The sequence below is a fragment of the Hyperolius riggenbachi genome, chromosome 7 (assembly GCF_040937935.1).
Source record: "Hyperolius riggenbachi isolate aHypRig1 chromosome 7, aHypRig1.pri, whole genome shotgun sequence".
NCBI lineage: Eukaryota > Metazoa > Chordata > Amphibia > Anura > Hyperoliidae > Hyperolius > Hyperolius riggenbachi.
The window spans coordinates 112,847,764-112,872,915 of NC_090652.1; the positions used below are offsets into that span (position 1 = coordinate 112,847,764).

A 25,152-nucleotide genomic window follows, 5' to 3' on the forward strand; every position below is an offset into this window, starting at 1 on the left:
GGTCCTTAAGTGGTTAATAGCTCAAAAACGAGCTATGTATGCCCAGCATTAAATGAATATGCTAACACAGCTTAGATTTGCTAAGTTGCATCTAAACAGAGCTGTAAGACTTCTGGAACAATTTCGTTTGTACAGACAAAACCAAGCTTGACATGTTTGGCCATAATTTACTGAACTGCTTTATGCATACAAATGGATTTTTCGCATTGAATATTTAAATAATAGCTGCATGTGTACAGTATATTGGCTGATGAACGCAATTTTTTTCACAAACGAATGCATTTTTTGCATTGAATATTTAACTAATAACCGTGCATGCGCAATACACTGGCAAATATATGTGAATATTTTTACACATTGAGCGTGAATTACGCATAATTGCATACTTACAGGCATAATTATGATTCACAAATGCAGTATGCTGTATGTAACGTAATCACAATTGCCCAATGCGTAATTACGAAAAAATATGTGAATTTTTTTATGTAATCATAATTGACCCATTACGAGCACCACTACTGTTGAGTTCTCTATAATGTAGAAATTACAGCTTCAGCTACAGTAGTCATGTGGCGGATGAGCGATCTTAGGTATGATGATGGGCGGGATATTCCAGAGGCATTCCAGTGTATTGCTGTGATGGCATGTTGTCACTTTGTTATATCTTTTTTGTATTGTGGATTGCAATTTAGCCCAAAATCTGCTAACAGAGTTACATATCCACCTGACATATACCATAGTATCTAAAACTATCCAGGTGTCATACACGGTAGATCAGAATAAAATAGCATCAAGAGATAAGGCGATATCAGGTTAAGGACAGTTCCATAGGTTGATCACATGACCAGGAATGAACTGTCTTGGTATTCCTTATAACCAGGAGTAACAAAGACACTGTTACAGCGGTGTTCTCTTCTCAGTAATTTTTAATATGACAAGAGGGTCCGGTATAATCCGAAGACATAACAACGAAAGTGTTAACTGTAACAACTCTACTGTACAAGATTTCTTTGCAAGCTTTCAAAACTTTAAGTTTCTTCTTCAAGCATATTTCAGAACTGGTCTATACAAAGTAGTGTAACATACTCAAGCTTATAAAGTCCTTATCAATTAGCAATAATACTTTGTGTTTAAATGGATACTTGAGGAAGCTCAAAAAGGCAAATTTACTTATCTAGGGCTTCTACCGACCGCCTGCGGTTGCCTGCGGTCGCCCTGTGCCCACGCCGGTACTCAGTGATCTTCCGACCCCACCGCGGCTCAGTTTTGCTTATGGAAACTGAGCCTGTCACCAGCCATTGCTCCTGCGTGGCCCTGGCCATGCACGTCCTGATGCTGAGGGCGTCCTGCACAGGTGCAGTAGGGATTTTGTCATACTGTGCCTGTGCAGGATTCTCCTGGCAATGGAAGCGCGAACCAGGACACGCAAAGCCAGGCAGGCCCTGCAGGCCCAGTGGCAATTGACAGACTCAGTCACCAAAAGTGAAACTCAGCTGCGGCGGGGGAACAGAGGATCGATGAGTGCCGACCCGGGCACAGGGTGACTGCAGGTGATCGGTAGAAGCCCCAGGTAAGTAAAACTGTCTTTTTTTTTTTTTTTAGTTCCCTTTGATATCCCTTTAAGCTTAGATTTTTCATTAGTGGGGATAAAATGGATGCACTACACTACTTTGTACTACCGACCCCACAACACATAATTTTAAAAGGGAAATGCTGTTTTTGACTAACAGTTAAGCTTTGCACACACCAAATGTGGGCGAGGCATTAAGAGGAACCCAATCCCAGGAGTGAGATCTAGATCTTCTCTAGAAACTCCTGGAGGTGGGTGGAAAGTGAAGGTTTGCAGAAGTCCAACAAAGAACAGAAAAAGCTCCATTTTGGCTAAGCCTTCTCCAACACAAACTCTTCTTCCTATGAAAAAAGCAGGAGTCAGAAATTTAGGCACTTAGAAGATTAAAGTTAATTGCTAAAAAAGTAAAGTATACAAACAAAACACATTACTACTTTACAGCCCATCTAAACACCGGTAAAAGTCTACCTAATAGGGTGAGAGTATTAAAGGAAGGTTTACCAGCTGAAACATTGGCCTTTAACTTTTTTTTCCCAGTGTTTTCTCCTAGGAGATATTTCTTCTGTTTATAATAACTTTTCTACACTTTACAACTGAAAAGTACACAACAAATACTGGTAGGTAAAATATACTTTCAGAATTACTCTGAGTATTTTCTTGCTTGCTTGTGGCTTGAAAGGCTTACGTGAGAACGTCAGTGCTGGTCGTAATGGAAAAATCTACGCTTACGGATCATTACGCGTAATTTTACGCTATTACGCATTACGCAATTACTGTTACGGCGTAGGAAATTATCTACGGTTCATCACTGTAATTACGCGTTAACTTACGCAGTTACGTGTAAGGATACCGTAATGTAGCCGCTTACACTATGATGTTACGCGTAGTGCCGTAATACTCATTAATGCGTATTTTTTGACGCATATGGACGATGTGTACGCAATAGCCATCAATGTGACAGCTATTGCGTACACATCATTCGTATGCGTCAAAACGTACGCTTATATACTGAAGGGCGGGAGAAGATACTATTGGTTGCTTAGGATGTTGACTGATTGGCTACTCTTAGAAAAGGGGAGTTTTTACCTTAGTAATTACGCGTAAAATTATGCGTAAGTCTTCGTAAAATTACGCATACCTAGCAATTACGGTAGACAGTGTAATTACGATACCACTTAACTCCTTACGCGTAAATAATTACGCGTAAGACCGTAAGTAACGCGTAGCGCTTACGCGTAAATTTACATTGAATTACGATGCGTAATTACGCTCATGCGTAATTTTGGCCCAGCACTGGAGAACGTAAACGAAAAAGTGAATTGAATAAAAGCCCTTTGCCCATATGCAAATAACTTTTTCTCTTAAGTGTTCTCCTAAGAGATAATCTTTCATCTACTCTTTAAAATAACTTTTCAGCACTTTGCAATTCAAAATGACCAAAAAGTAAGTGAAAAGTACCATCAAAATTATGTTCAGTATTTTTTTAGCAGCTGATGGTTTCAAATGCATTTTATTGGCGAGTTGTAAAAATATCACCTAGGAGAGAAGTCAGGAAAAAAAAGAATTGGATATGGGCCCTTGTCTTTATAAAGGCCTTTCGCTGCAAAGTAAAGTGCTGCAAAATACACAATGGCCTTGATTCATCAAGACTTATCGAATTGGTTAACGACAGTTTGGTAAAATACCGAATTCGTTAAGTTGATTTCAGGATTCATCAAATTTATCTACAGCTGTTAGCGAGCATTCGGTAATAATTCGGTAATAATTCGGTAGTGATGCGTTAAAACGGAAGAAAGTGCAATTCATGAAAATGAAATTGGGTGTGGTTTATCGTTAAATTTAGGATTAGTTATCTCCTTCACTGCTCTGTCGTTATTCCTGTCAGATCATTGCTGACAGAGAAGATGGAGCCATTTGAAGTGGTTATGTATCAGCTGAGAGTGATTCAAGGGCGCAGAAGGGCAAGAATAAGTCTAGAACTACATCAATTTGCAAGAGAATATATTTATTTGCTATAACAGGACATCTGCATTTCTCTTGAATCATCTTGTAAGAGAACACAGGCAGTGCCAGGGTTAACTAATTTGCTAGCTGCACTATATTTTTTTTAGAAAAGGCTCCTATCAAATTGTGGGATTGTCCCAAGCCACTTACAGAATCCTGGTCCAGGTGTTAAGCCCTATTCAGAATGTTGCTACGTAGTGTTTAAAGGACTACCTTTTACCCACAATTCCATGGGAATCTTATGGCCTTGTGTTAAATTACCGCTGTAAAATGGAAATATCGTCACGTTACCGAATGGTTAACGAATTGTTATCGAATTCACACCGAATGCGGAAAAACCTTGATGAATATAACTAGAAATTGCTAAACTTCGAATTCGGTAATTTAACAAACTAGAAATAGTTATCTCAAAGAGAATGGTGAATCGAGGCCAATTATTCCAAAACACTATAGCAAAAGCTGGGATTACCAATAGGCACAGCAAGAATGTGAGGAAGTTGGTAGGGATAGAGCTTGCAGTGGCATGGGTTCACCGGTGGCAAATTTCCATCTCATAATGCCCAGCATGACCAATGATCTGAAGTCAGCTAGCCAATGGCATTCACTAATCTACATGTCATGACGGGAATGTGTATTTGCGAATGCGGTCACCGCGGTGAACGTCATCCCAACTGGCCAGCTGCCTTCAGGTCAGAGGTCATGCTGGGCATTATGGGATAGTAGCCATCCTTCTCCCCACATACACACCATTTGTGTTGGCTACAGTTACTTGCCCTTAGCGGGGCACATTGGATACATTTTGTGTGACACTGTTACTTCTTTTTCTTTAAAGTTCATGTATGAGTATCATTTTTTTTCTTGCTTCCTGTCAACATAAAGAGGGTGTGACATTGTGGATGGCATCTACTTTAAAGCAGCAGGTCTTCTGTGCCTATAGGGTGTTGAGTTCTGTATTGAGGTCTCCATTAATATGTTACTGTAGCCGCAGCAAAGATTATACTGCATCTGATTAGTTTAATCACCCACCTGCTGAGAAGGGCATAAATGCATCTCGGCGTACAAACTTGCCAGATCCATCCAGAAAGTGATTTGGGTTAAACTCATAAGGTCTTTCCCACTGAGTCTTGTCATAGAGAACGGATGTGAGAAAAGGAATCACCTCTGTATCCTGCAAACACAAACACATTATACAACACTTAAAGGACAACTGTAGTGAGAAGAATAGGGAGGCTGCCATATTTATTTCCTCTTAAACAATGCCAGTTGCTTGGCATCCCAATGATTTATTTGGCTGCAGAAGTTGTTTGAATAACACCAGAAACAAGCATGCAGCTAACCTTGTCTGTTCTAACAATAATGTCAGAAACACCTGATCTGCTGCATGCTTGTTCAGGGTCTATGGCTTTAAGTATTAGAGGCAGAGGTTCAGCAGGGCAGCCAGGCAACTGGTATTGTTTATAAGGAAATAAATGTGGCAGCCTCCATAGCACCCTCGCTTCAGTTGTCCTTTAAAGGAGAATTCAGTGATCTGTCATTAGGTTGGGCACTAAACAGGAATAACATTTGTAATTCAGACCTTTTTAAAATATTTTGCCAGTTAAAAAAAAAAATCTCCTGGAAAAAGTTGTAATAATTATTATTTAACTTTCTCTCTAGTCATCTCTCTGATCCAAGCTACCTGAATCAGGAAGATAATTAGATAAACGAATGTCTTTATTAACATCTTCTGCATCATCATTACAGGGAAGGCCATACTGATGTTAATCATTTCTCATGCTCAAGGGCAGTGGTCCTCAAACTAAGGCCTGCACGCCGAATGCACCCCCCTGAGGCTTTTTTACCGGCCCCCCTCACACAATATGTATTACTTAGATGCGGTCCCCTGCATCTATAAGTGTTGGTGGTGCACATATAGAATAGCAGTTCTAGCACCACCCTTCCATGTGGAAGCCAGAAAGCAGTCATTCGCTAGCTTCTGGTTTACTGGGTGGAGGTGATAACTTGTAACAAGCACATATATTTTGGTAGGTGCTGTGCAGGAATGTTATGGTTCCTTTGCGAAGGGGAAATGGAGGGTTGTACTGCTTACGTTTCTACAGAGATCGTGTGTGAATGGGTGAGATTGTGTTGCAGGCTTTTGCAGGCCATTGGATGACATTATGGCTCACATATGACTTGCTATGTTATGGTCACAATATTTGCACTGGGTTGGGGGAATACTATCTGCACTTGCTGTGTTGGGGGGCATAACATATGCTCTGGTTAAATGGGAGACATGAGGGCTGCCAATGTTAATAGGCAATGGCCTCAATTCACTAAACTTATCTCCTGTCTTTAATAACTCTTTTAGAGTTGTTACCATGGTGATAAGGCATGTAGTATTCAGGAAACATTTTACCTCAGGCAAGCCTAAAGTTAACTCTTCTGTCTTTAAATTAACTCTCCAATCCTTAAAATAACTCCAGAGTTAAAGGCAGGCTGTTAATTAGCTGCATGTGAAAATAACTACAGAGGAGGTAAATTAACTACAGAGGAGGTAAATTAACTACAGGAGAGGTAACTTAAGGAATGAAGAGGTAAGATAACTCTCTCACATGTGGAGGTAAGTTTTCTCTTGCTTTATTATCTCTAGCATGATCTTAGTGAATTGAGGCCATAGTCTACAATACCTAGGCTCAATGTTTTGCTTTTCTACATCATTTTATGTATACGCCAGCCCCCCAGCAGTCTGAAGTATGTTGACCCGGCCCTTGACCGAAAAAATTTGGGGACATCTGCTCTAGTGAATGGTCGGGAGACTGGGCATGATAATATGAGCTGCTACAGTGTATTATGGGGAGGTTTCTGTAAATTGTCAGTGATCACAGACATATTTACAACAGGGCCAGCACTTAGTATAGGGGCAAACTGGGATATTTCCCAGATATTTACAGGCTCCAGTGGTCCCCAAGTCTCTCACCTTTGCACACCTGCATACTGCGTTGAACTGTTTCTTCCCTGATGCTTCCCTGCAGCCTATAGAGACTTGCCCACTTCATGAGATAAGACATGGTGCACCCAAAGTGTCTAATACACTGCAATGCTAATGCAGTCTACAGTGCATTACTGCATGATCTGTGCCTGCCACACAAATTATGCAGTAAAGCAAGTCAATGGGTGACAAAGTAACAGTGTGTGCAAGGGGAGCGCAGTGTGACACAGCACGCATGCACGGAATGACGGGAATCCCAGTGACGTACTTGGGCATGGCCATGGACCAGGTGTGGCTGTGGTCACGGGTGGAGCCAAATTTACATGAATTTAGCAATGGGGGTCTTTAAATTAGGACTATAGTAGAAATTAGATTGTGAGCGCCTCCAACACAGATGCCCTCCAGTTTAGGTAGTGTCAGGGACCCCCTATGTTTAGTTACAGGGACACCCCCCCCAGTTTAGGTGGTAACAGGTGTGCCCCTAGTTCAGGTAGTAACAGGTGCCCCCCAGTTTAGGTAGTGACAGGTGCCCCCCAGTTTAGGTAGTGACAGGTGCCCACCAGATTAGGTAGTGACAGGTGCCCCCCCCAGTTTAGGTAATGACAGGAACCCTCTATGGTTAGTGATAGGGACACTCCCCCCCCAGTTTAGGTGGTGACAGGTGTGCCACCCAGTTTAGGTAGTGACAGGTGCCCCCCAGTTTAGGTAGTGCACCCCCAGTTTAGATAGTGACAGACCTCAGAATCATCCGACAGGCAGTGAGAGTGGGTGCACGGTACCCCCATGGACACCGCACTGCATATGCAGAAGTGATGTCACTTCTGCATATCAGTGTGGTGTCCGCGAGGTCCTAGTGCCCGCACTCACTGGTCGCCGGCTGATCGGAGGTCTGATTTTCTCAAAAACTATAAGGTCTTTTAACCTCTTGACAACCAGCTAACGCCGATTGGCGTAAACTGGTTGTCTGTGGGTTTCCATGGAAACGGCCGCTCATTCGATCGCGGCTCGCAGGTGAAATGTAAACACACGGGGAAGCAATCCCCGGTGTTTACACTGCACGGTAAAGGAGATCGGCGATCCCCAGCCTCTGATAGGCCGGGGATCGCCGTTGTCTGATAGGCTGAAGCCTATCAGAGGCGGTACAGGACGTATCGCCGTCCTGTACCGCCTACAGAGCCAGGGAGAGGGAGGGAAGGAGAGGGAGGGGGGAATAGCGCTGCGGAGGAGGGCTTTGAGGAGCCCCCCCCTGCAAGGCACAGCAGAGCGGCGGCGATCAGACCCCCCCAGCAGGACATCCCCCTAGTGGGGAAAAAAGGGGGAGGGAGTCTGATCGCCCTGCCTGCAATACGATCTGTGCTGGGGGCTGAAGAGCCCACCCAGCACAGATCAATAGGAAACCACTTGGTCGGCAAGTGGTTAAAAAAAAAATGTTCCCCTTGTTCTCACTGTTCTACTTCAGGGTTGCTCGTAAACTACGCCAGCGCGAATCTACGCGTCGTAGTATGCAACTACGCATCATAGTTCGTAGACGAAGTTTAAGGACTACACGTACGCCTTTCCGCATAGTCGTAGTCCCGCTATGCGAAGCTTCGCCCGCTACGCGTAGTTGACATATGTATTGCAAAGTCAACTACACGTGCGGTAACTGCATCTATATGGATCATTGCGCATGCGCAGAAATATTATTGCCCTTTTATACGCATACAATTCCGCATTGGAAGGTGGAATGTACGCTTATATTAGTTTATATTTGTAAATAGGTTGAAGATAATTGCGGAAATTTTTCCACATAAGGGCATAAGCGGTCGCATCAACTACGCTTCGCACTACGCGAAGCTAGCGTAATTTAACACGTAATGCAAACGTAGTGAAGTTTATGATTACATAGCCGTAGATTGCGAAGCGTATTTGCGTAAAAATACGCGTAGTTCCAGCGTAGCGAAGTTGGCTGACTACGACCATCCCTGTTCTACTTGACATATTTTCAAATTCGGTGTTTCTAGCAAGTAAGAGGGCTTTGCTATTAACCGCTAAAGTCAGCAGGTTTTGGCGATTTTTAATCACAAATACTTTTTTCATTTGAAATTTTAAAATCGATTTTCTGAAAAACTTTTAGGTCTTTTTGAAAATCACCTTTACAATCTATGCATATTTGGTGATTGTAGCATGTATGGGGGCTTTGCTATTAACCTTAAAGTCTAATCCGTGATCACGGACTTTACAGGCAATCACGGATAAAATCTGAGTCGAATTTGTAAGTCAATTTCAAATCCGGATCACAATCACGGCTTCTTCGGAGTTTGGGTCTGCCGTGGCCGGATTTATTCAAATCCGTGATTGGGGGTATCCGAGCATCACTAACTGCAGGTGCCCAAATTTCCTGTTCCCATAATACATTACCTTAGGAATGCAGTATCCACGGAAATACACGTCCTTTGCTGTTGTGTGTGAGAGACTCATAGGCACAATGTTAGAGAACCTCTGCACCTCGTGTATAACGGCATCAGTATACGGCATTTTCCTCCGGTCATCAGCTGTGGGCATCTCTCCTGGTTTAATATGGGCCTGGATTTCCACTCGCACTTTCTCTACAGCATAAGAGTATATGTATTTTATCAGCAGCACCACAACAACTGAACTTATTTTTTAAATTATTATTTTTACTATATTCTTTTGCAAATATATTGTAACAAACTTTAGGTTGTGCATAAGGAAAAATACCATAAGGCAGTAATACATCTAAGACGATTGCTGAAACTATCAAACAGCAAACAAATGAATGAATCATTCTCAATGCACTTTTTGCTAAAATATCAGGCCATTTATAAAAGAGAAAACGAAAACCATAAAAGAAGAAAGAGAAAATTCTCTAGGAGAACCAAATGTGAATTTAGTTGTGGGATTTAAACAGTGCAAAGCAGGATGTATAGTTAAAGCGGACCCAAACCAAACATTTTTTTAATTAAAAATATTTAGTTGCACCACTCTGACACATACAAAGATAAATAAACACTCCTTCAAACCTATGATCATTTCAGTGCATGCATTTCACCCTTCTCTTTTCATAGCTAGGGTTATACTGGGGGCAGCCATTAGCAATTCCTCCATTGCCGGACACCATCTACTCCACCAGTTTGCCGGAAAAATGCCGGCAATTTGAAAGGAAGGGAGGGGTTCCTCCAATAAATGTAAAATATTTTATATTTGTCATCATGCAGCTTAAAAAGGCTGCTATTTATTATTATAATTTAGAAAATAGATTTTATTTCTGAAATCTTGTATTTTTAATTTGGGTCCACTTTAAGAGGGAACATTAGGGGTCATAGAGAAAAGATGCTACAATGGTAGATGCCATAAAAGCAGGGGCGTACCTAGAAATCCCCGGGCCCCCCTGCAAAAAAAAACATCCGGGGCAGGAGGGGTCGCAACATAAGAGGAGAGTATGGCCGCAGATCGGTGGGGAGGGGGGACATTCCCCCCCCCTCACCTTGGGCTCTCCTCTCAGCGCTCCCCTCCTGCAATTATTGGTGGCAGCGGGCTGCGGCAGGTAGGCTGAGCACGTACCTCTTTAGCGCACAGGAAGTTACATGAAACACTTAGTGATCAGAAGACCCCTGGTGAGAAGGAGGTATGTGCTCAGCCAGCCTGCCGCCGCCCGCTGCCACCAATGATTGCAGGAGGGGAGTGCTGAGAGGAGAACCCAAGGTGAGGGAGGGGGGGAAATGTCCCCCCTCCCCACCAATCTGCGGCCACGCGACCCCTCCTGCCCCATAAAAGTCCTTGAGCGGTCCCTAGGGTGGCCCCGGGCCCCCCACTGCGGCAGGGAACGCATCCCCTATTGTTACGCCAGTGCATAAAAGATTTATTTTAAAGAGACACTGAAGCGGAAAAAAAATATGATATAATCAATTGGTTGTGTACTATGAATAATTACTAGAAGTTTAGCAGCAAAGAAAATATTCTCATATTTTTATTTTCAGGTATATAGTGTTTTTTCTAACATTGCATCATTCTATAATATGTGCAGATTACACAACACTCAGCATTCAAAATAATTCTTTCAGAGCAGTCTGTGAACTAATGACCTCTCCTCTAGCAGAGAAAAAGTATATAGTTCAATAACACTTGAGATAATAAAAGTCAGATAACAGCCCTCTCCACGACTTTGAAAGTCGCAGAGCTTAATTGCTTTTTTTGCATAGAGATAACAACTGGAGTTTCTTCCTGTACTGGAAACAATTAGACTGATGTATCTGATCTTAATGTTTTTTTCTTAGCTGTACTACACATACAAATTATAATATCATAATTTTTTTTCCGCTTCAGTGTCTCTTTAAGTGATATCTGTACTTGACGGATGAGTGAGAAGTCAAGCAACCGGTCTAAAATGAACACTACCTCACCAGCCATTTGTCTGTGATCTGTCCACACAGGAGCAGCTTGCTAGCACAAAAGGATAAAAGTGTGTCAGCAAACTAGCCAAGTACATCTGTAGGTAACTTTTCTTCAATAATAGCACCATCAAAAGCCTCTGTTTGTGATGTTTCCATTTGGTTCCTATCATTGCTGAAATTAGTTAGCCTTAATTGTATCACCTTAGTTAGGCAAAAAATATCTTAAAGGAGTTCTGTGGGGGGTTATGGAAGAGAAAAACAGACCCTTACCTGGGGCTTCTATCAGCCCCGTGCAGCGGTAATGTCCCACGCCGTCCTCCTCCCATCTGCCGTTCTCCGCCGCCGGCCCCGGTCTAAGCGGCATGGGATCCAACTGCGACTGCGCTAGAGTGGCCGCGCACCCGCTCGCTTCCGCCTGCGTCATCGGAAGCTTACTGCGCACGCGCAGTACAAGGCTCCGTTGTACTGCGCCTGCGCAGTAAGCCTCAGATGACGCGAGCGGTGGCACGGCAACGCGCATTATTCGTCTGTATGTCAGACGAATAATAGCCCGGTGCCGGCTGCGGGGAACGGCGGATGGGAGCAGGACATCGTGGGACATTACCGCTACATGGGGCTCATAGAAGCCCAAGGTAAGTGGCAGTTTTTCTCTTCAGAAACCCCCACAGAACCCCTTTAAGCTCGCCATACAAACATCAATTTTGTTCACCCAAATGGGCTCCACCAGCCAGCCATCATGCCCCCTTTGTGCCCCCCCAACAATTTGAAGCTGGAGCCGCCACTGGTTCTCAGCTGCTTAGCTGTGTCATGGGTGCATGGCTTCTATGCATCATGTGATCTAACAAAGGTCAGGTGACACATGGGGGAGCCTTACAAGGACACAGCAAAGCAGCTTGGAGCTGCAGGAGTGAAGAAGACCAGCACCTCAGGAATTCGTAAGTCGTTCCTGCTGCGCACCACTCTGAAAACCTAAAAAGGACACCTTCCATGTTGAGTTCTGGTTAACTGGAACCATGCTGTATTATGATAGCATGTGTAATTTTTACAGCATGGAACAAGGTGGCACTGGCTGCTCATGTTGTTTTTCTTTCCATCTTCCTCTCCTCTCCTGTGTTACATGGGAAATAGGATGTGTTTCGGCCATCCACACCCAGATAGCCAAAGCAGTAAATTGGATACATTTTTTTATGTGAACATGTGTGTAGGTCATTAACTGTACTCTTATGGAAATGAAGTAGATAAACTGACTTCAGTTTCACTTCAAGCAAATCAGTTACTTCAGCAAATGTGTGGAAGTGGAGAGTATCTCACACAAGCATACAAAAAAGTTAATAAACCTGCAATTCATGTCAAACTAGATCAAGCAGAAGACTCAAGAAATCGATTAAAGAGCAACTGAAGCAAGAGAGATATGGAGACTGCCATATTTATTTTCTCTTAAGCTATACCAGTTGCCTGGCTATCCTGCTAATCCTCTGCCTCTAATACTTGTAGCCATATACCCTGAACAAGCATGCAGCAGATCAGGTGTTTCTGACATTGTCAGATCTGAAAGATTAACTTCATGATTGTTTCTGACATTATTCAGACACTACTGAATCCCACTAGACCAGCAGGGCTGCCAGGCAACTGGTATTGTATAAAAGGAAATAAATATGGCAGCCTCCATATATTTCTCACTTCAGTTGTCCTTTAATTCTCCTAAATGTCACCACTTGAAAATTACTTTGTATTTCTGGATATTTCATCATCAGTAATATGGCCCATTGAAGTGTTGTTGATGTTGTTTCTGTCCCAGCTGTAAAGAGATCCGAAGCTGCCATAGCCAAATTGTCATCATTAAAGTACGTTTCGGTTTTGTTTGAGGCCTGAAACAAAGAAATCAGAGTGTGCTCAGCCATCTAGCATTCATAAACATTCATTTCTAATTCCCAAAAAATGTGCATGATCTGCAACCCTTTTATGTTCGTTGCTATTGTGCCACCTTGTCAAAGTATAATATTTTATTTACACATACTTGTACTACCTGAGCACTTTATCTAGCAGTAGAGTATTGTACCTACATTGCGGTATCTTCAAGCATAGTAGTACAATACTCTACTACTACTACTATGCTTGAAGATACCACAGTGTCATCCTGATTCAAAACGTCTTAGTTAACAAGGAGTCTTATCTATGAGTCATAAATCAGCTAACAACCTCTCACCCCATTTAGATGTTCTGTTTCATTTAAAGGGACTCAGAGCTGTAAAATTCAAAAGATTTTATACATATCTGGGGCTTCCTCCAGCCCCATCTTCTCCAATCGCTCCAACGCCACCGTCCTCCACTGCCCGCAGCTTCGGGAACCAGGTCCCGTCACTGACGTCAGTTGCGGCTAGCTACGCAGGAGAAGTGCGCTCTTTGCGTATCTCTCCAGCAGCTGCTGGAGAGATACGTAGAGGGTGCACTTCTCTTATGCCAGACTGGCTCCAACTGACGGAAGTGCGGGGAGTCGAACCCGGTTCCCAAAGCTGCAGGCAGCGGAGGGCAGTGGCATGGGAGCGATCGGAGCAGATGGGACTGGAGGAAGCCCCAGATATGTGTAAAATCTTTTTAATTATACAGCTCTGGTACACTTTAAGGCATCTTAATGACATGTATTTGTGCCTGCAAAAAAATCAATGTATCCCTTTTGAAGTTGCATTTACACAGCTAACCTGACGAAGGCTATACAGCCAAAAGCTGGTTTACTCTTATTTTTTTAAGTTAGCCAATGAATGGTGTCATCCTGATTCAAAATGTCTTGCTTTATTAGGGTGCGTCTCCCATCTGGTCTGCTTACAGACAGATGCTAATGCTTTTTTGACGTCATTGTTCCAGTGTGTACACATAACACTTTTGATATATTTTTGATGTACTTGGTCACCTAGCCAAGCAGTTTGGAGTAGTTGCTGCACTGTGATTGGAGGACTATTTCAGTCTCCTGTTCCTTGTCAGGTCCATGCTGCCTCAGAGATGAGACTCCGGCTTTAACTTTTCTGGTGGACTTTTAATTGGTCATGATTGGTTATTTTTTCGGACCATTGAGTATCTGAGCATGAGCTGTGTGATTTGTACACTTAATGGATATATAACTTGAAAAAGTGAGGATGACCCTCCTGAAATATCACCGTAATTATGTATAGTCTGTTTATTTGAAGAATTGCTATTGAGCTATGGATATTCTGGCTTGAACAAACAAAAACTGTTTAATCTTCATACTCAAGCACATAAAGTATACCATAGTTCTGTTTTTTAATTTAAGGGGAACTTCGGCCTAAACAAACATACTATCATTAAGTTACTTAGTTATGTTAATTAAAATAAATAGGTAATATAATCTCTTACCCACCCTGTTTTAACCTTCATGGCGGTAAGCCCGAGCTGAGCTCGGGGTATGCCGCGCAGGAGGATTTCTCAGGCCCTGCTGGGCCGATTTACTTTTTGCAACACGCAGCTAGCACTTTGCTAGCTGCGTGTGCATTCTGATCGCCGCCGCTCCGCGCTCTATCGCCGATGTTCGCCTCGCCGCGCCGCCCTCCCCCCAGACCCCGTGCCAGGCAGCGCTGAGGGGTGGATCGGGACTCCCTCAGACGTCACGGGGGGATGCCGCTGTACAGCGGCTATCATGTAGCGAGCCCCAGGCTCGCTACATGATTTAAAATTTTTTTTTTAAATAGTGCTGCGCTGCCCCCTGGCGGTTTCTAATAGACCGCCAGGGAGGTTAAAAGAACAGGCAAATGTTTGTGATTTCATGGGGAGTCAGCCATCATTTTGGTTGAAATGAGGTGACAAGGAGCATGAGACACATTTCCAACTGTCCTGTGTCCTGATCACTCCTCCCAGCTGTGCACGCTAGGCTTCAAATCTCAAATTCAAAATAAAAAAAATGTGCCCCAAAACAGCAGAACAAGAACAACAACATCAGAAATCCCATCATGCTTTGCACAGCCTCAGGGGAAAAATGCCCTGCCAGATTTCTTTAATGGGGCGGAGCTTAGCTTCTGTGCAGCTAAAAATGAGGCTTGGGTAAGAAAAACTGTTAAAGAAACACGAAGCTTTTTCAGTGTTGCTGAGTAGATTTTTAGTTTGGAGGTTCACTGTGAGTCAATAATACTGATAGTGTGCTCCTCACAGATAACAGGCAATTCCCTCAGTAATTAGGTAGCAGCTTACACAGGAACCATAGGTCTCACCACCAGTAGATGCTGCTTGCCCTGTTTAGCCCATGCATTGGACAGTGTTTTTGAGTTAATCCACATGGTGCTAGAGTAGCATACAGATAGAGAGCAGGCTACAAGTGGCTGCTGGCCCACCTACCAACCACAGCTCACCGGTCTGCAACTGATGTATGATGCATGTGCCCGTCCACTTTCCACTACAGCCGAATACAGAATACCACAGGGGCTAAAAAACAGGTTCACTATAACTGAAGTTTGATTGTATATGGGTTTACTATACCAGGCATTACCCCCATATGTTTATAATGGTGCTTGGCCAGGAACTGGACATTTAGTTTACTGTAACCAAATTTCTACTATATCTCAGTTTACTATAAAGAGAGAGAGTATACTGGACTGATATTCTACAATCAGGTTTACAACTGTAATTGCTGTATCGGGGTATTCATCATTTCACCTATTTGCTTATTAAAGCATACTTCAGTGAGGGGAATGCATGGACATGCACAGTAGTGGCGACTGGCAACTTCAGCCGAAGTCATCGCTATAATGGAGCCCCCGGGGGGGGGGGGGGGGGGGACCTGGAGGACACCAACAGACTTCGCAGACTACAAGGGGCTGAAGGAAGCCCCAGGTAAGTTCACTATAACTTTTCGGGTGCTGCTTAGGGTTCCTTTAAACATCTTGAGTTCTAGAGCTATAAGTGGAAACACTGGATCTGGAGTTGGGTGGTCATTTGTCTATAACTATCTGAAAAGCTTATGACATATATTTGCTGCAGAGGACACCGGGGTGAGTGCAAGCACAAAGGGGGTGGCCTTGCCCACCACTGCTTACCTACTGCGCAATATAAAAGGTGTTGATTATATATGACCACACACTTGGAGATCTGGTGACGGTTTATGACTGTGATACATTGTAACTCTTTGTTAGTTCTTGCTTCTATTTTTTAAGGTGCTGGCTTGAATTTTGCTGTGGGTACGTGTTGGGATTGTGCCTGGACTCTTATGAAGATGACTGGACTTAGTGTTCTGCGTACACTTATGAGCCTCCAGTGCTGTGAACTTTTTTCTTTTAAAAGTATTTAAGGCAGAGGATCAGCAATCTGCATTGTTTAAAAAGAAATAAATATGGAATCCTCCATATCCCTCTCAGGTCAGTTGTCCTTTAAATCTCGATTGAGTAATCTCTGTTGATTGCCGCTTTATCGGAATCCTCCAAGGCACCAAACCCCAACCCAACTCAGCCAAACTTTCTTTCCAAATGGCCCCACAGCACCACCGAAAATCCGCCACCCTGTCGCACCTTGCTAGGCCACCATCGCTGTGTAATATTGTGAGTCTGGTCAAAGAATCATTAAAGCTCCCTCCAGGACTCCCATTGGTTCATGGTTTGGACCAATGAAAATCCTCCTCAGGGAGGACTCTCATTAGTTCAGACCTGGATCCATGGGAAGCTCTGGTGTGAGCTTCAAAGATGCTTTGCTGGGACTCACATTATTACACAGCAATGGGCATCCTTGCAAGGTGTGACAGGTGTATGTGAAAAACTCGCTGGGCGATAACATCATTATCCAAGATATTTTTTTTAACACCTTGCTGATTGCTTAATACAGTAGAATAGAATCAGGCAAGGTTATCAACGTCTGACTTTCAGACTTGCCAGTGCTTAATGCTTTAAGTAAACCTTAAAGCCCGGTTCAGACTCATCGGTCCCTCGTCGTCCCCCTGGACTGCCTGGATCCCCCACAAAACGGGCTGTTATTCCAGCCAGTAGGAGTAAACTGCAGATACACGCCTTGGCCATGCATGCGCCACCTCTCGTGCTTCGGTCCTCGGGAGTGTTCTGCGTCTGCACAGTACTACCCACTGGCTGAATTACTGGGCCACCTAGTGGAGAATCCAGGGGGCTTGGGAGGTTGGTGAGGGACCGATGAGCCTGAAGGGGGCTGGAGGAAGCCCCAGGTACATATTATTATTTTTTTTCCCACTTCTCAGTTACTCTTTAATGAGAACTGAGACTTACAAAACATCACAAATATGAGTAAAAGTACTCAGAATAAGCCTATGTAGTATAAGGTTATAAAAATGTAATATATAGAAATGCTGGGATAAATAGGGGGTTAAAATTCATAAGCAAAGATTATATCACTAGGGATTTATTTGTCAGAAATGTGGACAATACCTCTGAAAAGAACAAAGATATTTCATGCATTGGTTGTAGCTGATCCAGCACATAGTAAATGAGAGATGTACATACCTGATCTTGTTCTTGCTTCAGAAGATACGCATCTATGTATCCAGAGATATCATTCGAATTAAATTCCTGCCTTTGTTGCTTGATACGCTTCAAAAGAAACTCATTGATCTCACCAAGGCTCTGCACGAGTTCCTTCTGTACCCCAAAAAGGGACATGATGCGAGGGAAATAATTATACAGCTGTGGATACAAAATAATTATCATTAGGGCCTTTTTATTCTAAATAAATTAAATAACTGTTTATTTTCAAAACAGCAATAGTGGGCTGCATGCCACTCTCCATCTTCCTGATGCAACCACCTTCACAACCAGAAGGTGGACAGCGTTTCTGTACACGCTGGGGCGGTTTTGCATTTTGTGAAACTGTTCCCATCCATTCTTTTTTTTAAAGATTCTTTTATTTTAGAATTTTTGACATAGTAAAATAATGACAAGAAACAGACATCTTACAAATACAATGAACATGAGTCCGATTAACCAACAAAGTGGTTTGCAGATAAGTTGCATATTAAACATCATAATAAACGGTATGAATGTATAAATTGTTTCCTCCCCGGGAGATATCAAAAGAATTATTTACTGGATGCTAACCGTTGCGGCCTCTTATTAGCTGGAAATGGAGGATGTACTTAATAGTATTTCAACGGGGTAGCGTATTCTAAAGTATAATTGTTGTCGCGTGCGAAATCACAACCCGGCAACGCTAACATCTCACATGTATATATGTTCGTTCTCTCAGATACTTTCAGATTAGAATTGCTGGGTTCCCATCCATTCTTAATAATAAAAGTGTTATGGCTCTTGATTTGGATTTTTTTGGGGGGAAAACCTGTTACTTCTAACTCTTTGATCCTCAAACACCTTTTATAAATGTATGCAGAGAATGAGTCGCTGTGCATTCTGGGTCAGTTTTTTTCTCTAATCCTGCAGCCCAAGAGATGCCGAACACTCTTGAGGCTTCCTCCAGCAGTTTTAATTTATGATCTGCAGCTCCATCCATCTGTGGCATCAATCAGAGAAATTTTCCAAGTGCTAGCTAAAATGGAAAGAGCTGCAGATTGTAAATTAAAACTGGTGGAGGAAGCCATGGAAGTCTTTAGTGTCTCTGAGGCTGCAGGGATAGAAAGAAAACAGCCCCAGAATTCATAGCTGCTCACTGTTGGCATAGGTTCATTACGAACACTTCCATTCTAGAGCAGGAGACTTGGGCGCAGCAGTGAGTAACTTCAGCGACGTCAGAAGACGGAGCTGAAGTTACTTATAAAACACTATAATTCGGCCTCCAGCAATTGCTGGAAGCTGAATTATTTCATGCCCTACCATCCATGGCGGCCTGGAGGGGGAATAGTATTTAATACGGCCGGGACTTGTGCAGCAGCAGGATCAGCCGTATACCGGCTGTATCCTGCGCCCAAGTCTCCTGCGCCGATTCCTCTCGTACGCGGTTCATTAAGGGTTTGAGAATCAAATAGTTAGAAGTAAGGTTGGAATCATGCTTTATTTACATTGTAAAATGAATCATATATTTTTAAGGGCACTTTTTTCTCATTTGAATATGTTTTAATTTTGAGTTTTATCCCACTGAGCTGGGGCTATGCCGCTCAGGAGGATTTCTCAGGCCCTGCTGGGCCGATTTGCATAATTTTTTTTCGGTACACGCAGCTAGCACTTTGCTAGCTGCGTGTACTGCCCGATCGCCGCCGCTCTGCGCCGATTCGCCACTACCCGCCGCGTCGCCCCCCCCAGACCCCATGCGCTGCCTGGCCAATCAGTGCCAGGCAGCGCTTAGGGGTGGATCGGGACTCCCTTTGACGTCACGACATCGCCATGGCGATGGGGGAAGCCCTAATGGACATCCCGTTCAGAATGGGATTTCCAGACGGGCTTGATCGCCGGAGGCGATCGAAGAGGGTGGGGGAATGCCGCTGCACATGATTTAAATTTAAAAAAAAAGTTAAAAAAATTGACCGCCAGGAGGGTTAAAGGCATTGACCTGTATTAGTAAAATAGTCTGGGCCTTATTCAATTAAATTTTTCTCCTGAGTTTTCTTCTAGAAGATAATTTTTCACGGGGATATGCATCAGAGCAATTTTCACCTGCCATTCATTCGCTAATAACTTTATCACTACTTATCACAATTTATTGATCTACATCTTGTTTTTTCCGCCACTAATTAGGCTTTCTTTGGGTGGTACATTTTGCTAAGAATTATTTATTTATAAATGCATTTTAACAGGATTAATAAGAAAAAAATGGAAACAATTCATTATTTCTCAGTTTTCGGCCATTATAGCTTTAAAATAATCCACGCTACCATAATTAAAACCTATGTATTTTATTTGCCCGTATGTCTCGGTTATTATACCATTTAAATTTTGTCCCTATTACAATGTATGGCGTCAATATTTTATTTGGAAATAAAGGGGCATTGTTTCCTTGTTGCGTCCATCACTATTTACAAGCTTATAATTAAAAAAATGTTTGTAGTATACCCCCTTCAAATGCATATTTAAAAAGTTCAGACCCTTAGGTAACTATTTATGTTTTTTTTAATTGTATTTTTTTCTTTTTTTTCACAAAAACATTTATTTGGTTAATATTTTGGTGTGGGGCATAAACAGGTCATTTTTAATGTTTTAAAATGTGTAGAGTGTAATGTAAAAAATGTGTAGTTGTAGTTTTACTATTTGTTTTCCCTCCTTTTCGTTTTTGTTTTCCCTCCTTGTAGTTCTCACTAAGCGGAAGTACAAGGGGGATGCGGAAATTGTTCCGGGCAGAAGAACTGAAGCCTCACGTGTGAGCGCTCCGGTTTTTCTGCGGGGGACAGGGATCAGTGATCGGGAACCATGTTCCCTTTCACTGATCCCAGGGCTGGTGGGGGACACCATGGGGACACGGGGGCGTGCCCGCGATAGCGGGAGCGCAGCACAGCAGCCGCCCAAAATTATTTTGAGTGTTTTCTTGCTTGCTGGTGGATTAACCCCCCTGGCGGTATGATTGCTGCGGCTGCGCGGCCGCCAGGGGTTTTTTTCAACCTTTTTTTTTTTTAGCATGTAGCTAGCCTAGCGCTAGCTACATGCTTCCCCCCTCCCTGCGGCGTCCCCCCGTCACTTCCGATCGCCGCCGGCGCCGCTTGCCCATAAGGAAATCCCGTTCTGAACAGGATTTCCTTGAGGGCTTCCCCCGTCGCCATGGCGACGACCGAAGTGACGTCACCGACGTCATCGACGTCGTGACGTCACACGGAGTCCCGATTCACCCCATAGTGCAGCCTGGCGGCGATTGGCCAGGCTGCGCAAGAGGTATGCGGGGGGGGGGCCCTGTTTAGCGGCGGGTAGCGGCGCATCTGCGGCGGGCGGCGGCGATCGGACCAAACACGCAGCTAGCAAAGTGCTAGCTGCGTGTTTGAAGAAAAAAAAATATGCAAATCTGCCCAGCAGGGCCTGAGCGGCACTCTCTGGCGGCTTACCCCGTGTCCAGCACGGGGTTACCGCTAAGGAGGTTAAAGGACATTATATTGACAAGTTGTGAAAATATTACCTATGAGAAAACGCAGGAGAAAAAAATGAATTGCATATGGTCCTCTGTGTTCTGAGTAAGTCAATAAATGGTATATCCTTATCCAAATATTCTTGCTTTAACCTTTGGATAATGTATATAACTATAAGGCCCTGTTCACAGTGCTCAGTTGCATTGCACAAAAATTTTGCATGTCAACTCACTGCCTATACAATTCTATCGGCCTGTTCACATGAATCGTGTTATTCTAAATCTCTGCATGCAGGCCTTTTATTAAAGTCTATGTCCAGTCTCCATTGCAGTTCACAGTCATTTTAACTCGTAGTTATGCAACTGACCCCTGTGAGCAGGGCCTAAGGCTAGGTTCACAGTGCTCCGTTGCGGTGCGTCATGACGGAGGTTTTGTAACGCCGGAAATCGCACATCAATGATCAGTCAATGCGACTTTCAGAGTGCACGCGGTGCGATGCGTGTCAACGAGGTACGTAAAAATAACGGCGATCCTGCTCTGCGTTTATGCAAATTTTGCGGTGACGCGTTCAATGTTAACCTATGGGAACGCTTGCCTGTTCAAAGTGGTTGGCTGAATGTTATGACATTGTAGTTATAGCACATGCGCATTTAAATACAAATCATGTGTTGTCAATTTTATGTTACCTGTTGTAGGCATAATGAGGCGGAGTTAGCCTCATGAATGGAATAGTTTTGTGCTATTTGGAGATGGCAGGCCGCAAGAAAAAACTTGCAATAGATATAGATGACCTAATAAGTAGGGTGCAGACGCACCCCGAACTATATGATCAGACCCATTCTCGTTTTAAGGACAATGTTAACAAGAAGAAAATTTGGGAGCAGATAACAGCTGCCTTCTATTCTGATTGGGATAGCCAGGAAAATAAGGATCAAAAAGGTCAGTATATAACTACTACTGTAACTTTGTGGTATATATATATATATATATATATATATATTGTTTTCCGTTGATTGTTACAAGTTTTTATAGACTGAGCGTGGATTGATGGCGTAATCCCTGTGTGAAAGAGTATGTAATGTTATAATTGTCAAAAACAGATGTGTAATGTGTACATTTAGTGAACGTGAGCATGTATCCGGGTCACCTACCACGTGTATATTGCACGTGGTATTGTGTTTTTTTATTGATCGTATGGAATTTTTAGATCGCACCCACATTTGGATCGCATACAAACTATCATGTTGAATGCATAAGTAAGGTTGCATATTTTTTTATCATAAATTGTTTTTTGTTTGTTTTGTAAATCTTTTTGTAACATGTGGTGCTTTTCAAGGCAATGGCACCTTTTTTATCCTCTTTGAAACTTTTATTCATAATCAAATAAACACACAACTTGCTAACTAGCGTAACTTTGTTTGATCATAAAAACATTGTAACATGTTGGAACTATAACTACTCATTTCTGTGCTCATCAGGATGCAGCTCTGCATACATTATTTGCACCCACACCACCATAGAATGCATTGTGCGCAACAGGAACAAGTATTCGCTTCTGTTGATGTAATAATTGTTGTCATCTGAAAAAAAAAACATAGAAAACTAAATCTCAGTGTGATTATGAAAAGGTTTCAAACATTTGCCTTTATAGTGCTTTGTCATGAAAGTTAATAATCATTCTTTAATTCCAACAGCTCAGCAGCTTAGTCTGTAAGTGCATAGTGTACTGCAGAATAAGCTGTGATGTCACCTCTCCCCTACACTCCATTGGTTTGCCTGCACATGTGTCCTATACACTCACCATAGTGTCCCCAATCTCAAAACACATGTATTGTGATGACACACTACATGAGGAGAGTCACCTTTCAAGGGAGGCGAAAACTGGATTATTGCACAGTCACTGTATTATAGAGGGGAGGTTTTAGGCCAGCTTCTAGTGCCCTATACTCAGCCTTTACACACTGCCCTGTGAAAGCACAGGAGTGTGTCATGTTGACATAGGTGCACAAGGGGATAGAGGAAGGCTCAAAGGGGTACCTAAGGAGGCACAGTGAGACATAGTTAGGAACAGAGGTTTCAACACATAGCCATATCATCCACAAGTCAACATAGGCATGTGCCTATTCCATTAAGTGTTTTCATGGCCAGAGTTTATGTGCACATACAAAAAATTCTGTATTCAATAGCTTGTTATGAAGTGTGTGTCAAACATGCATAGTTGTGTTTGGCAACATTTCACAATAATCTATCTGTGGTTGCACAGGGGGTCAGAGATGGCAAAAGGGGACACAATGACACACAAAGAGGCATACAGTGAACAATATGGAGGCACAAGAGGAAATACTTTAATGTACAAACCACGGCACAGGCAATACATAATGGTGGTTTACTGGCTTGGTTTGTGGTCTGGCCTTAAAAAGGGGCATGCTTCCCAGCAGCAATAGTGTGAAATCACCAAGTGAGTTGTCCTTGGTGTGGCTTAAAAATATTATTATTGTGATTAACTCACTTCCATCGGTTATGGTGTTGCTCCCTGATTGTTAATTTTCACGACGTGATGTGTGAGGCTGTGGTGGGACATCTGTTGCCTGTTCAACTACATCATCCAAATCCAGTGGCAATGTATCAGCTGAAGAACTTATGGAAGGTGCAGGGCTTGGCGAAAATGCCATTGTAGAGTTGTCACTGGAGGAAGAGGTTGGGATATGTGGTGGTGGTGTGTCAGGTGGTGGTGGAGTTTGAGTATCTGGTGGTGTGTCAGGTGGTGGTGGAGTTTGAGTATCTGGTGGTGTGTCAGGTGGTGGTGGAGTTTGAGTATCTGGTGGTGTGTCAGGTGGTGGTGGAGTTTGAGTATCTGGTGGTGTGTCAGGTGGTGTAGTAGTTCTGGCAGCTGTTGCTCTGGTCATTGGATGAATGTCTTGCTGTCTTTGCAGACGACGTGTCCTGAGGCGTCTTCGTTCCTCTGTATGACAATACAACATGAATGTTAAAGTACACAGCAATGGGAATGAAGATTTCCATTTGTTTATCATTTTGCCAAAATAAAAAACTCATAGTGGTATATTTACCCTGTTTATTCCTGCTTCATTTGTTCCAGCCACTCTACGTCCCTTCTTTTTAGGTCACACCAACGTTTCACAATAGAGCTGATGGAGGGAAGCTTGAAATAATTACGCAAGAATAGTGCCTGCAGGCTAAGCAGAACACGGTGCTTCTGATACCTGCTCCTCATGAGGTCATATTTGTTGTGAAACATGGTCTGAAAATCAAAAAAAAAAAAATAAAACCAAAATTCAGCCATCTCTAAGATATCATGTTATAATTACACAATACATTTCACCAACAATAGAAGCACTGGTCCCTCTAAAGTCGCTAACATCCTATTGCAGCTGAGGCCTCATTATATGTATTGGCATGTACAGAAGGCACATGTTAATGATCATATCTGTAATAGTAAGGTGAGGTCATAAAATGTATTGTGACATTCAGCCATTATTGTAAATAATACTGTTACATGACAAAGTGAACGTGAATGCCTAACAAATATTATAAGGTATGGGATGGGTGTGGGATGTGGTATGAAGTAGAAAGTGCACTTACTTTGGCTAAAATTTCTTTCTCCTCCTTGCTGAAGACTGCTGGTGGCATCTTGCTCAAGGCGCGGTCTGTGTGCGTCTACACATAACAGGATGAGCGTCTAGACGCACTGTTAAACCTCATTGGATCACATGACGGCACGCTTTAGCGCCACTCAGAGACGTCTTAAAGTAGCCGCACTCTTTCGATTTGTATGCGGTTGTTAAGTCGCATAATGAATACGATAGCATAGAAAATATTACTACTGCTTTTGAGTGGAATATAAGCAATGCTTATAAAACATTACAATAACATGGTGTATGTATTGTGCCTATCAGAGCTAAATGTATTTATCTGTGTAAGTTTCGCATATCACTTATTACAAATATGTATGTAACTGTCTAATACATACATATAGGGCTTGATTCACAAAAGAGTGCTAACAGTTAGCACTCTTTTGAGAATAAAGCCCATAGTGTATTGGCTGTGCTATATTCTTAATTTATCTGTTGTTTTGCAAACTGGCATAATTATTTGGCCATTTGCTGAAATGTTTTACAAAAAATTGTTACATGTTCTACATTTCTAACAGTTAATTACACCTAAAAGACGCACTTCACGAAGCTTTATCCAACATTTTGGGAATTGTGTGATAATGTACCTCATGGTAAAAATCGAATTGTAA

The 25,152-nt window shown here is 42.8% G+C and overlaps 2 protein-coding genes across 6 annotated transcripts in view; one reads left to right on the forward strand and one right to left on the reverse strand.

The window, feature by feature from the left end:
• LOC137524540 (uncharacterized) overlaps positions 1-25,152 on the forward strand; it is a 226,400-nt gene that overhangs the window by 143,922 nt on the left and 57,326 nt on the right. For 2 of the 5 annotated variants that reach the window (XR_011022724.1, XR_011022723.1), the window contains exon 3: positions 10,872-11,036. The exons of the other annotated variants lie outside the window; for them this stretch is intronic. The gene's annotated coding sequence lies outside the window, so the exon portion shown is untranslated. The remainder of the gene's footprint in view (positions 1-10,871; positions 11,037-25,152) is intronic. 5 annotated transcript variants of the gene reach the window in all.
• LOC137524538 (cytochrome P450 2K1-like) overlaps positions 909-25,152 on the reverse strand; it is an 81,483-nt gene continuing 57,239 nt past the window's right edge. The window contains exons 5-9 of the mRNA XM_068244525.1: positions 17,401-17,580; positions 12,666-12,807; positions 8,946-9,133; positions 4,601-4,742; positions 909-1,911 (exon numbers count right to left, since the gene is read on the reverse strand). Coding sequence (XP_068100626.1) covers positions 1,724-1,911; positions 4,601-4,742; positions 8,946-9,133; positions 12,666-12,807; positions 17,401-17,580 — 840 coding nt within the window. The 3' untranslated portion in view covers positions 909-1,723. The remainder of the gene's footprint in view (positions 1,912-4,600; positions 4,743-8,945; positions 9,134-12,665; positions 12,808-17,400; positions 17,581-25,152) is intronic.